Source organism: Hemiscyllium ocellatum, chromosome 15 (genome assembly GCF_020745735.1).
Source record: "Hemiscyllium ocellatum isolate sHemOce1 chromosome 15, sHemOce1.pat.X.cur, whole genome shotgun sequence".
NCBI lineage: Eukaryota > Metazoa > Chordata > Chondrichthyes > Orectolobiformes > Hemiscylliidae > Hemiscyllium > Hemiscyllium ocellatum.
The window spans coordinates 19250792-19265996 of NC_083415.1; the positions used below are offsets into that span (position 1 = coordinate 19250792).

The 15205-nt window shown below is 39.9% G+C and overlaps 1 protein-coding gene across 2 annotated transcripts in view; it reads left to right on the forward strand.

Annotated features, from left to right (window-relative positions):
- The window catches only part of LOC132822712 (formin-H), a 127634-nt gene that overhangs the window by 44514 nt on the left and 67915 nt on the right, over nt 1-15205 (forward strand). For both annotated transcript variants that reach the window (XM_060835983.1, XM_060835984.1), the window contains 2 exons: nt 5376-5883; nt 9597-9759. In XM_060835983.1, the coding sequence (XP_060691966.1) occupies nt 5376-5883; nt 9597-9759 (671 nt within the window). The remainder of the gene's footprint in view (nt 1-5375; nt 5884-9596; nt 9760-15205) is intronic.

A 15205-nucleotide genomic window follows, 5' to 3' on the forward strand; every position in this document is an offset into this window, starting at 1 on the left:
ATTAAAAAGACAGTAATCTCTTCTGGAAATTAGAAACTGAGGTTCTTAAGATACAGTCAATATTTTCAGAGAGCTTCTCTGCAGAATCATTCAATAACCATATAAGTATTATACTACCTATCTTTTCAATTAGAATTCTGACAGACTAATATTTTATTTCATGAGAAATCTAATTCATTCATTAATATTTAATGCATCTCTTTTTTTAATGTTTTATCTGTAGCCACCACGTACTATCCATTCTGCACCAATTAACTGGAACTCCTCCTCCACTTAAACTCCATCATGAATTTTTGATTTGAATAATGAAACTTGCAAAACATTCAGACTCTCACATCTTGTTTCAATGACAATGTTTCATTGTTAAAGTTGGCTTCATTATTCTTTTATTGTTCAAAAGTTACTATTTGTTTTACTCCCCATTTATCAAAATTGACAAAACCTCAACTTCACTAAAACAGAGGATGAATACATTGTTTTCAAGTGTTGTTAATTAATTAATAAAGCTGGGTGGACCAGTTTAGTTGTTCTGCTCTAGGTTTAGATGCACTATTGGTAATTTATTGAATGGTTGGTTATTTTTACCAGTAAGTATTTGTGGCATTCAGAAGGAAGGTCACTCGATCTGAAACATTAACTCTGATGCTGCCAGACCTGCTGAGCTTTTTCAGCAATTTAATGTTTTTTTTTCTGATTTACAGCATCTGCAGTTCTTTCAGTTTTTATTAAGTATTTACAGGCATTAGTTTCCATGGAAATCCTTTTTAAGATTTTTCCAACATTCCTTTGAATAGAGAAACACAGTTATTGTCCTCAAATCTTTCTCAAAACATAGCAGTTGCATTCAAAAGATAGTGAGTGCTGTAGTCTTCCTCATCATAGAATTACAGGTCTCTATCTAGATTGATAAGTTGGTGAGTTTCAATTTGCTTGCACATCTCAGACAAATTGATTGATTTTAATTTTAATTGACAATCTGATAACTTTGCAGTTATAGAGCAGTGTATAAGCATATCCTTTATCTAGCATTCTACTACTTGGAGTCCTTAAGCCTGCTGGGCAGTGTCAGAGCTGAAAATGTGTTGCTGGAAAAGCGCAGCAGGTCAGGCAGCATCCAAGGAGCAGGAGAATCGACATTTCGGGCATGAGTCCTTCTTCAGACTCATGCCCAAAATGTCGATTCTCCTGCTCCTTGGATGCTGCCTGACCTGCTGCGCTTTTCCAGCAACACATTTTCAGTTCTGATCTCCAGCATCTGCAGTCCTCACGTTCTCCTGCTGGGCAGTGTCATCCTGTTCCTCAGCTTGTTAGTGTACTAAGCTCTGAAAGCACTAACGTAAACATCCCCCTTTTTCAAAGATAAAATTATACACAGGAAGAGTGGAAATATGTACACATTAGGTAATTACACAACAATTTGCACAGAAAAATGAGGAATGTAAAATTTTAAGTTTTAGAGACTTGAGGGCTGTATAAGGTTTGGATGGTTTGACAGAGTTTCTGGATCTGGTGATGGTGTCACCACCTGGAGATCCAACTTCAAACTTAGTTGTTCTCGACTTGTTTGTAAGTTAGTTTTGTATGTTGTTAAAGTGTTAGTTATCAAGTGGGGCATAAACCAGGAGTCATCCTCACTACAATATCCCAGACCTAACTGTTTCATATATGAATGGCTTGCACTGTCAAAGCATTTTTAGGTTGAATATACCTAATGTGTTCTTTAAGATCTGATCAAAATTGATACAAGAAGATGTGCACTTCAATAGGAAGCAAATTTATTAGCTTAATCTACTTACTATATATTAGAGATATGTGCAAACTAATGTGTGAATCTATTTCCTTAAACTACATAGTATACATATATCTACATATAAATGAGTCTCTCACTGCCCTCTATCCAGCAGGCATTCGGAGGTCTATCTCCAATTCTGTGGCACCAACCTCACAACCCTCAGCCAAATGGTGAAAAGTCTAATGAGTTGGGCAAAGTCCCTGATATTAATACTATTCTGAATCTAAGATTACATTCTGAATCTCCATCTTGTAATGGCTGCAGTAATTTTCTAACAGGCTGAAAAGCAAATCTGGGTAGCTCCATATGATGGCACAAGACACTTTTCTCACAAAAAAGAGCAGCAGTACGCGGTTATCTCCCAATCAAAAGAGACCGATTTTGCATTGGGTCTGTTTTTCATATACTTGGCAACTTTCCTTCAATTGCCTTAATGGTCTGGTTTGAAGATATTGTTTTAAGTTCAGTACTATGATGTCTTATCATAATGTGCAAGGCGACAAAGCAGAATCTTCAGATTGCTGTGGTGCACCCAAGAGTTCCTACTCTGGATATGGGGTCACCATCACCAGCAGACACCATAACTGGAAGGCAGGTTAGCACATGCTGTTGCCTGTTGTGGTTTGCTGAGATGTGTGTCAAACTTCCCGAAAGGCAAGGAACAATGAAGATGGTGCAGATTTGCCTGATCTGCATGTAAGACAGAAGATCAGAGTCACGCATTCTGCCCAAGAAATCTGGTTACCTGAAAAGTTATCCAAAATGTGCATGATGTGAGATCACAATACCCAATGAAGCAAGATTGAGGAGAAACAGAAGTCAAATCAGGGAATGATGTGGGATCTCGACTGTGTATTAAACACACACAAGATACAAATGCACTGAATATTGCGCTCATCATATCTATCACAGATGCACTTGAAGTGTTCTTTCACTCTTTAACAATTGTACATTTGGTAACAATTATACATTTTAGGAGCAAATAATCACAAATATAATGAATAAATCTGTTGTGACTGCTGGACAGGTAGACTGAGGTTCAAGTCCTGTCTGCTGTAGAGGTGTTAATGTTATTACACACCTCTATAATGTTATAATCAGCTTTATTAATTGTCAGCAGTACATACACATCCAGGAATGTAGTGTAATTCTGTCTATATGCTGATGGAACAGATCCTGACTGACACGCAAACCAGAATATGCTCTCTAGAAACAATATCTTCCACATGGTGTGGTAAAAATAGTAAGTTCTTGAGTTTTTTTTAGCTCATGTGAATTTGTGATTTAGTTCTTCCAATAGTGGAATTTCGAGTTTCACTTTAGAGCAGGGTTTAGTTGTCTTGGATTTAGTCATTCCTGATTCTGCCTTCTTTCTTTAGCATGTACCTCACAGAATTGTACCAGTCTATGTGCTGATGTACACGAGGGTACAATTCTATTAGGTGCATGCTAAACAAAGAAGGCAGAATCAGGTATGACTGAATCCAAGAATATTGCATTTTGACCAGCTAGCTCTAAGGCTTCACCTGCATGTGAACATTGCTTTTCCAGAGAAGATCAATAGATAATATTACATCTTCTCTGAGATACAATAGAGGGTCACCTGAAGTGATATGTAAACTTTTCTCCTGGGTTGAATGGATTTTGTCACCATTGTTACCTTGTAACAATCCAACCATTGATTACAAGTTCTGTGTCACAGTACCAACCACTGACAGTTGGGGTACAGTGTTGCCACCAATCTTCCTTTTCATATATTTTGAATTAACCTGTTCTGAGATGTTACTACACACTCTCTGGGTCAATAGGGCCGGATTTAAGTCCCACCTGCTCCAGAATAGGGATATTATCTTTTGCACCACTAGAGGCCCCAACTGTGTTCCTAGATATTTTCAAATCAATCCGTTTTGTGATGCTGTTACATATATATATATATATATTTCTAGAGCTGATGGACTTGAACTCCTTCCTATGCTAAGCCTAAGGGCCTATCTAATTAGCAGTAAACCACTATTAAGTCATACCAAGAAAAGGCATTTGTCTCACACAACAATGTGCAGTTTATTGCGTAATAGTAATAGGTATATGTTGTATTCCTTACAGTCCTCAATGGAGATTGATATCAGCATGTAGTTCTGGGTGGCCAACGTTAAGACATCCAGTGGATGCAGGCATGTGCAAAAAGAAATATTAAAGTTAAATTTGTTTTCTTTGTATCCCTGGACTTGATTGTGTTTTTGCTGTACAAATGATAATTACTATTTCTTAATAATTGTGATAATTTCAAATATTTTTGTAAAGATTAATGACCCTTAATTTTATCCACTGTCATAATGTATATTAGCACAGAAGATTAACCCTGATCAAAGATTTCCTTTTTTTCCTCATTTTGTTGGTCAAACCTAACATATCAGGAAACAAGAAATGTTAGACCACTTTGTACAGACAATTAAATAAAACTGGGATGATTGGTTAACAGCACCACCTTTTGACAAAACTTTGAAAATGAAGCCATCTCCTGTGGGAGTATACAAGCAGCTCCTTAAATGTCATTGTACATTGTATATATGTGTGTTTCTATCATGTAAGTATCTCTTTCTCTGAATGTCAGTTAGAACAATGAAAGGACCTGCTGCATGCCTGAACTTTTAACTTTTAAGAAAACTATGTTTTAGCCTTTCGAACCTGAAATAACACATTCAAAATCATCATTTGGTTGAATGATGTGTCCGTGAAAACTCTAACGCTATCTTAGGAACTATTTGTGTGTCGGCTGGAGCCTTCTTGTATCTAAGACTGTTTTTGGGCATGACCACCATCAGAAACAATGACATTATTTAAATTATCAGCATTCTCTGAGTGGGGTGGGGTAGAGTGGGGAATGAGGAGAGTTGCCTCGTGGTGCAGTTTAAAGGGATATCACTGCCAGGAACCCACAGACATATGTCAATGGCCTTTAAACTCAATTTTCCAAACATCCATCACATTTTTGGGTATAAGTGTTCCCTCACCTCTGTCCTGAAAGTGGACTCAAATTTCTTGGCCTTAACTTCCCAAAAATGAGAAATATTTTCTATCTTTCAATCTTATCCATTCTCCCTAGAATGCTGAAAAGTTTGATACTTAATCATTTGACCTTCTAAGTTCCAGGGAATATAAGACTGTTTCCACAATCTCTTCTCAAAGTTCGATATCTCTAGTCTGGAAGTCATCTTGAAATGCTGTACAGCCTCAGAGGACAATATATCCTTCCTCAAAATATGTCTCAAACTGACTGTGTAATCCAGGTGTAGTTTAACTGTGTTGTTTTGAATAGCTGAAGCATGATTTCTAATGCCTTTCATTCCAGATACCTTGATAACTCAAATATGCAAAGTCACCACATACATAGGGTTCATCTTTCTTGACATTATTTTAAGAAATGTTTATGTTACTTCTATCAGTGGAAGAAGTTCCTATTTCTGAAGTATTTAGGAAAGTGGGAAGCTCAAGTGTTTTGGAACAGTTTGATAAAAGTATGTATTGATTATTGTGGTTATAATTTTGTTGCCCGAAATAGTTCATTTGCTTTTCTTGATCTTAGATTTCGAATACCATTTACTGACCAGATAAGAAGTACAGAAGATGTAACAAGATGCCAGAATGATTGGATTGATGCTATCGATAAGTGCTGTTTGCACTGGAAACGTTTATCGCAAGCACAGCTTGTTGCAGAAAACAATCTAATTGAGGTTATACAGGATATATCATTCCCAAAGGAACCCGCTGATCAAACTGTGTTAAAGCAACTTGATTTACCTACAAACTCAAGCCAGGAAGAGAAAAAAGAACAAAAAGAGGATGGAAGAAAAGAGGCAGAGGATGACGAAGGAAACAAACTTGCATCTCCAATTACAAAAGTGGCTTCAGGATCGCCTTTGGAAACAATTGTTCTTCCCCCTGTAACCCAAAGCCTTCCAGCTGCTACTCCATCACTGCTTTCTCTGTCAGCATCACCTGCTTCTGTACCACCTCCACTTCCAAAGAAGAAATCAACTGGAGGAATAAAAAAGACGAAAGCGTTCCATTGGGATGTCATTGCCCCCGACAAGGTCAGTGGTTTCATCATGGTTACTTCTTAATTCTAACATTTTAACGCCAATTAGCAATTGCACCTCAGGATTGGAAAACTTTTTTCCATGATACCTTTTCTCCACAACATCAAATCATATGGGGATGCTTAGATCACATGACCACAGCTTTGGGTCTGTTTACGTTGTAACCTGGCTACGTGTATTAGCCTGTTTTATTTCAATGTTCGTCAAATGAAAGCTTGTCACAGTGAAGTTGTCAATCATTCCTCCAAGTTGAATATATAAAAAAAATTCTTTCTTTACAAGTTTTGAAGGAGAAGGGACTTATGAGGAATGGAAGAAAACAAACTGCTTCCAATAAACCAAGTTTTATGGAAAATAATTTGTTCTGATTTTCATCTCTATGCTGGAAATATTTTAAAGAAGCTTTCTGTTAAATGGAAAACTTCAAAATATTTCTGTTTTATGCTGTCAGTTTTTATGATCAATGAATATAAGTAAACAAACATTTACTCAGTCTGTGGTTGTATGTACCTAACAGTCATTGGAGTCAAATATGACTCAATAAAAAGGTGATTATGGTTGTTGGTTAGAATATTTTTTACAGGAATTGTTTTGGAAGTATCCAAGGCCAAGACTGTTTTATCAAAGGCCTTTGCACAATGTATGTTCTGATATTGCTTGCTGACTGCACAGCATCCAGATTCATCCACAACTCTTCAGCCGTTCATGACTGTATGCAGCAATACTTGGATTAGGCTCATCCCTGGGCTGACATAAGGCAAGTAACATGCAAGACATACAACACCCAGGCAATGACCATATCTTTCAAGTACCAAGGAGGGGTGGCTAGTTACCATTAACCATATAAATAGTCTGAGTCCAGCTCGGCGAACAGAACCACTACAACAAGCACCCGAGCTACAAATCTTCGCACAAACTTTGAAATAGTCTGACTATAACAGGTAAAAACAGAGCCATCTGTAATGAGTGACTCAGCTCTTGAAAGTCTGGAGTCTTTCTCTCATCATTCAGGAATATGATGGAATCATCTTGCCAGGATTAGTGTACAACCTATAGCAGGAAAGTGGATTGAAGATGATCAGATCAGCCAGGATTTCATTGAATAGTGGAGTAGACTCGATGAGCCGAATGATTGACTTCTGTCCATATCTTATGCTCTTATGGATAACATGTGGAACAATGCAACTTCCTTGATAGACACACCATCCAAGATGTTAAATAGTCCTCCACCACAGCCACACTGCGGTGCATTGTGCACCATCCACAAGATGCACTACAGAAAATTGCTGAAGCCTCTTTGTAAACACCGCACATCTGCAACTTCTTTCTTCTAAGCAGAGGACAACAAGAATCCTGGAGACACATTGGATTTCTTTCAAATGGGGATTAGATTAGATTCCCTACAGTGTGGAAGTAGGCCTTTTGGCCCAACAAGTCCATACCGACCCTTCGAAGAGTAACCCACCCAGACCCGTTTCCCCTCTGACTAATGTACCTTACACTATGGGCGATTTAGCATGGCCAATTCAGCTGACCTGCACATCTTTGGACTGTGGGAGGAAACCGGAGCACCCAGAGGAAACCCATGCAGACACGGGGAGAATGTGCAAACTCCACACAGTCAGTCACCCGAGGCTGGGATCAAACCTGGGACCCTGATGTGTGAGGCAGCAGTGCTAACCATTGAGCCACTGTGGAGGGAACTGGCACTCTAGATAGGAGACTTTGTATCACTGATCAGCTTTAATCATTCTACATTGTTTTTTGAGCTCATTATTGATTGAGTGTGGAATTAGTACATCATTCTGCCAATTGCACTATTGGCTGGAACTTATTTCCAATGATTTGTAGGCAAGGGGAGTATTGGAAGCAGGATTATCATCAGCAACATTTTACCACTGGAGCTGGATGCAGGTAAGTGGTAGGGGAATGTGTTGGTTATTGTTGGGGTCATGCTGACAGGCTCTGGTAATGTTAATGAGAGGTATTAGGGACTGTGTTGAACAAGATAGAAGTGGGGGAATTAGTGATATTTGTAGCTTTGCAGGAGTACTCTGATTAATATAGGGTCCCCGTTAAGGAGTGAAGCACCCTCCTACTACTTCTTCGTCCTTAGCCTGTGCAATATTTCCGTCGAGTTTCTCAGCTGTCATCAGCCTCTGCCTGCTGCCATTGGGATGGTGACCATTAGTTGGCTATCTAAGGGTCTCATTTGACACAGAGTGGTGGACCATCCAATTCCTCCTTCAGAACATGTCAGTGAGGATAGGATTGGCATATATCTGTCACGAAAGGAGACTATGGCATTTTATGGATCTCCATCTGCAAACCAACTTGCAGGGGAAGTAAAAGTCTGCTCCCTCACTAGTTTTACTAAATGTACCATCCAGGCAACTATCCATTGCTTTGTGACTCTGAATGTGATGAAGTAATTATGCCACAGATGCTGTTTTCTGTCTGTGTGCCATATTCCTGTCATTCTAGAATACAGACTATTAATAATTCTCTTTTGATTTATGTAAGCAAAGAATGACCTTTTTGATTAATTAATGGTATCATTTAAAGCTCTACATGTGGCAAAGTAGATCTCAAGATATTCAAACATATGCGTTTTAGCTTCTTCATTTTTAAAAGAGATGATGAGATGGGCAGGTACAGAAATCTGAGTGGTTCTGATTGCAGGAATTCTCTTTTTCTGCTTTGGGGCTACAACTGTTCTGAATTAATGAAGGACTTCCTTCTCTGAAGTAAGGTGAATGAGTCTGGATAGTTTTCTCAGTGGATGCGTATTCGCAATATATTGTCACTAATTCTGGTACAAACTTGACATCAATTTTGGCATCAGGGTAGACAAATCTGAAGTACAGTCTGATATTTATTACGCGTGCTCCTTTTAGGCCTCTTTTAGGTTCAAGATGCTTGGCTAAATTAAATGGTGTAAATGTAAGTGTTTCATCCATTGCTAAGATTTTCAGGTTGAAGATCTAGAAGGATAAGGGCAGCAGATATGTGGGAACACCACTAACTGTAAGCCCTCTTCCCCCCTCCAAGCCACTCGCTAACTTGATTTGGAAATGTATTGCCATTTCTTCGGTGTCACTGAGTCAAAATTCTGGAATTCTCTCCCTGAACAACATTGGGGATCATCCCCCAACAATGTATGGACTGTAGAGATTCAAGAAGGCAGCACGTCACCACCTTCTCAAGGATAACTAAGGAAGGGCAATCAACTGCTGGCCAGCCACCAACACCCACGACCCATGAAAATGATTCATAAACAAATGCATTATTGTCTTGCAGAATTCTGCTCTGGGTGCGATATACTTTGAATTTTTAATATTTCTTATGACATATTGCTTTACTTTTATTTCATAAATACACACACAAAGTACTCTTCAAAAATATATTCTTGTATTTGGTGGTTGGTTAGCTCACTTATTCTGCATTGCAGAGTGATGCTAGGAGCTTAGGTTCCTCACTGACTGAGGTTACAATAAAGGCCCCATCTTCTCAAACTCACTATGGCTTAGGCAAGGTGATCCTTAGCCTTAAACTTACCATTAATCATCTTTCTCTAATGAGAGAGCAGCTGCAAGGGACTATGGTTACTTGTCCTTTTTTAATCTTTACTTGAAGAAGGATACACAAAATGATTTTATGTGAAGTAATTACTGTTGTGTTGAGTCGATTCACTCTTTTTGTTTCAGATTCCAAAATCTATTTGGGGACAAAGCAATGCGGCAAAGATACAATTGTATTGCCCAAAGCTTCTTGAGCAGTTTTCTGTGCAAGAGGTCCAGGTGCACTCAGCTAATGACTTTTCAACCCATCAACAAATTCTTCTCAATCAAAAGGTTGCTCACAACTTCAGTAAGTTTGATATTTCTAAGTAAAGTCTTTCTGTTTTCAGAATTTCTTTGTATGACTAAAGTAAGCCCTTGCATTATTAGCAGCTATGGTACAATTACAGTTAGAAATATTGTCTGCGGTATTCTGATGGCTAGATAGATATTGGAGAATCATTCACTGGATTTGCAAGGTGGGACTGTGTGAAGTTCATGATGCACCTGATTTTGAGGGAATTCCTGGGAAATTGACACTGCTGATGGGCAATTCCCTTACATCTGGAGCCTTCCAAAAAAGCCCTGTTTAAAGCTAGAAACACTTGAGGATTTTGACTCAATTAATGTGATTCAACGTGGCGAGGCCAAGTTAGATTTGGTACTGGGTAATGAACCTGGCCAGGTATTAGATTTGAAGATAAGTGAGCACTTTTTAGTAATAGTGACCATAATTTGGTTATGTTTACTTTCGCGGTGGAAATGGATAGGTATGCACTGCAGGGCAAGAGTTATTGCTGGGGGGAAAGGTAATTAAGATGTGATTAGGCAAGATTTAGGATGGGAAAGGAAACAGCAAGGGATGGGCACAATTGAAATGTGGAGCTTATTCAAAGAATAGCTACATCCTTGGTAAGTATGTACCTGTCAGGCAGGGAAAAAGTGGTTGAGTGAGGGATCCATGGTTTACTAAAGAAGTTGAATCTCTTGTCAAGAGGAAGAAGAAGACTAACGTTAGGATGAGACGTAAAGGCTCAGATAGGGGGCTTGAGAGTTACAAGTAAGCCAGGAAAGACCTAAAGAGAGAGCTAAGAAGAGTCAGGAGGGAACATGAGCAATTGTTGGCAGATAGGATCAAGGAAAACTCTGAAGCTTTCTAAAGGTAGATCAGGAATAAAAGAACATAGAGAAAGATTAAGGCCAATCCAGGATAGTAGTGGGGAATTGTGCATGGAGTCCAAGGAGATAGGGGAAGCACTAAATAAATAATTTTTGTGAGTATTCACACTAGAAAAAGACAATTCTGTTGAGAATACTGAGATACAGGCTACTGGAATAGATGGGATTGAGGTTCACAAGGAGGAGGTGTGAGTAATTTCGGAAAGTATGAGAATAGATAAGTTCCCTGCGCAGTATTTATCTGAGGATTCTCTGGGAAGTCAGTCAGGAGATTGCAGAGCCTTCGGCTTTGACCTTTTTGTTGTCCGTGTCTACAGGAACAGTGCCAGAAGACTGGAGGATAGCAAATATTGTCCCCTTGTTCAAGAAGGGAAGTAGAGACAACCCTGGTAATTATAGACCAGTGAGCCTCACTTTGGTTGTGGCTAAAGTGTTGGAAAGTATTATAAAAAATAGGATTTATAATCATCTGGAAAGGAATAAGTTGATTAGGGATAGTCAATATGGTTTTGTGAAGGATAGGTTGTGCCTCACAAATCTTATTGAGTTCTTTGAGATAGTGGCCAAACAGGTGGATGAGGGTAAAGCAGTTGATGTGGTGTATATGGATTTCAGTAAGGCGTTTGATAAGGTTCCCCATGGTAGGCTATTGCACAAAATACGGAGGCTTGGGATTGAGTGTGATTTAGCGGTTTGGATCAGAAATTGGCTAGCTGAAAGAAGACAGAGGGTGGTGGTTGATGGGAAATGTTCATCCTGGAGTTCAGTTACTAGTGTACTGCAATGATCTATTTTGGGACAACTGCTATTTGTCATTTTTATAAATTACCTATTTGAGCGCATAGAAGGATGGGTTAGTAAACTTATGGATGACACTAAGGTTGGTAGAGTTGTGGATTGTGCTAATGGATGTGGGTTACAGAGGGACATAGATAAGCTGCAGAGCTGGGCTGAGAGGTGGCAAATGGAGTTTAATGCAGAAAAGTGTGAGGTGATTGACTTTGGAAGGAGCAACAGGAATAAAGAGTACTGGACTAATGATAAGATTCTTGGTAATGTAGATGAGCAGAGAGATCTCTCTGTCCATGTGTGTAGACCCCTGAAAGTTACCACCCAGGGTGATAGGGTTGTTAAGAAGGCATACGGTGAATTAGCTTTTATTAGTAGAGGGATTGAACTTTGGAGCCACGAGGTCATGCTGCAGCTGTACAAAACTCTGGTGTGGCCACACTTGGAATATTGTGTATTTGTTCTGGTCACTCTAGGAAGGATGTGGAAGCTTTGACAAAGGTTCAGAGGTGATTTACTACGATGTTGCCTGGTATGGAGGGAAGGTCTTATGAGGAAAGGCTGAAGGACTTGAGGCTGTTGACGTTAGAGAGAGGAAGGTTGAGAGGTGACTTAATTGAGACATGTAAGACAATCAGAGGGTTAAATATGGTGGGCAGTGAGACTCTTTTTCCTCGGATGGTGACAGCTAGCATGATAGGACATAGCTTTAAATTGAGGGGTGATAGATATAAGACAGATGTCAGAGTAGATTCTTTTCTCTAGTAGGGGCATGGAACACACTGCCTGCAACAGTAGCAGACTTGCCAACTTTAAGGGCACTTAAATGGTTATTGTATAAACATATGGATGAAAATGGAATAGTGTAGGATAGATAGGCTTCAGATTGGTTCCACAGGATGATGCAACATCAAGGGCTAAAGGGCTGTACTGCGCTGTAATGTTCTATGTTCTGTAAGCTTAACAATTACAGTGGAAAGTTCAGAGGAGTAAGAATTATCTCGATCTCTTGGGGAACTATCAAACTGAACCCCTGACTCACTGCTCAGCTCTGACATATCCTAGGCATTCAACCACTTAACCTGACACCCTGCCTATGCCACAACCTACAGACCTCAACTATCTCTGGGCCAACTCTATTGTTTACCTTATATTGAGGATGGCAGGTGCTGGAGAACAGAGTCGAGACTGTGGTTGTGCTTTTCCAGCACAAATCAGGCAGCACCTGAGGAGCAGGAGAGTCTACCTTTCAGGCATAAGCCCTTCATCGAGAATGATGCTTGTGGGCCAAGGGGGCTGAGAGATAAATGGGAGGTTCAGTGGGGCTGCAGGGAGGGTAGCTGAGAATGCAATAGGTAGATGAAGGTGGGGGTGAAGGTGATAGGTCAGAGAGGAGGTGGAGTGGATAGGTCGGAAGGAAGATGGACAGGTCAAGAGTGCGGTGCCAAGTTGGAAGGTTGGATCTGGGATAAGGTGGGGAGGGGAAATGAGGAAACTGGTGAAATCCACATTGATGCCATGTGGTTGGAGGGTTCCAAGGCGGAAGATGAGACGTTCTTCCTCCAGGTGGTAAGAGTTTGAGATCGAAGAGGCCCAGGACCTGCATGTCCTTGGGGGAGTGGGAGAGGGGGCTTAAAGTGTTCGGCCACAGGGTGGTCAGGCTGCTTTATGTCCCGGAGAGGTTCTCTGAAATGTTCTGCAAGTAGGCGTCCGGTCTCCCCAATGTAGAGGAGACCTGCCACCATTAGAATTGCAAAACCTGCACCCACACTTTCCCCCTCACCTCCGTCCAAGGCGCCAAAGGAGCCTTTCACATCCATAGGAGATTTACATGTACTTTCACGCCCATCATTTACTGTATCCATTGCTCCCGATGTGGTCTCCTGTACATTGGGGATACAGGATGCCTACTTGCGGAATACTTCAGAGAACATCTCCGGGGAAGATGCACAAAGCAACCCCACTACCCTTGTGGCTGAACACATTAACACTCTGTCCCACTCCCCCAAGGATATGCAGGTGCTGGGTCTCCTCCATTGCCAAACCCTTACCACCTGCTGCAACTTGGCACCGCTCTCTTGACCTGTCCTACCTGCCCATCTTCCTTTCCGCCCATCCATTTCACCATCCTCTCTGACCTATCAACTTCACCCCCACCTTCATCTACCTATTGCACTCTCAGATACTTTCCCTCAGTCCCAGCCCCTCCCATTTATCTCTCAGCCCCCTTAGTCGATAAGCATCATTCCTAATGAAGACCTTATGCCTGAAATGTCGATTCTCCTGCTCCTCAGATGCTGCCTAACCAGCTGTGCTTTTCCAGCACCACACTCCCCCACATTTATCTTACAAACTTATCATTTCTCAGCATCTTCTAAACTGTCAGCTTGGCATTTAGACTTCAGGATATGTTGCTTAGTGGTACAAAAGGCCACATGGTTTCAACAATGATCTTATTTTGTGTTGGATCTATGGGTCAGGTTAATAATGGATACCCATGTCCAGGAATCTCCAGCGTAGAAGACATCTTAATAAAGGTAGATATTTTGTAATGCGATTGAGGTCAAGAGTAAGGTTTGCAACTCTGATTGGAATGTCTAAGCCATTATTCATCAGACACATAATCAGTGTGAAATGTACCTTTTACTAAGAGTGTGAACTGCGCTTAGTGAGGCTGAATCTTAATGGGGAGTTGGATTTCCCTGTCAGTTTTAAAATTTTCTATTCTGAGTTGTGAAACGGACTGCTGATCCATATATGTTGATCTACATCAGAGGAGAAACAGGAAATTTAACCCTGACAAACCAAATTTAGCAAACTGGTGAAAAGATAAACTTATATTAGACAGAGCAAAAAAACAGGTTGTTAAAGCTGTGCCAAACAAATACAAGAAGGATAAAAAAGAATATGTTTGATTATGGTCTTCTTGTAGGCTTATCTCTGCTGCCATATTTGATGGGAGATCCACCTATGATTGTGAGCTTTGTAGCTTTTCTCCTGACTATTACAATGTATGACGACAATTGGCTCAGTGCACAGACACACAGAAACAGCTCCATTTGCAATGAGACTATATCGAATTATGATTAAGCAGCTTAAATTAGCACCTGAGTGCAAATGCTTACCAATGGAGAGCATACAAGCATTGAGGGAAACACATTTCTCTGCAGGTAATCAGCAAACTGAGCCCAAGATAAGTAGCAGAGAATGAACCTGCCTTAACTAAACCAGGGACTGTGACACTTCATGTAAGGCAGAAGAATAGTGAATAAAGATTACAATATCATATTTTATTACCTTGAGATTGAATTCATTTTCCAGCACTTTTAAATCATTAAAATTAAATGATCCATTCAAAAGCTATGATTGTTTAAAATTTTGTAAGCTGGAATACATTTTCAATGGAGAAGATTCTATTAGATGCTGATTAGTGTCTTTCTATTCAGCAGAAATGTTCGATGATGAATGAGTCATTTTTTTATATATTGAGAATGCCACACTCTGTTTCAAATTCATTTTATGTCCAAGTCTAAACTTGATTAGCTGTTTTAGCAATTTTTCCTCATGAAATGGCATATTTCTGATACGAACAGCAACTAATTTTGGAAATGAACAAGAAATGAGCAAAAACTTGAGCAGACGGATTTGAATGCATGAAAGTGTGATGGAGGAAGGATCAAACAGCAGACTATTATTTAAACAGAGAGAGACTCCAAAATAATGCAGAGAGAGTTGGGTTTTCTTATGCATGAAACACAAAATGTTAGCATGTCAGATGGAGCAAGTAA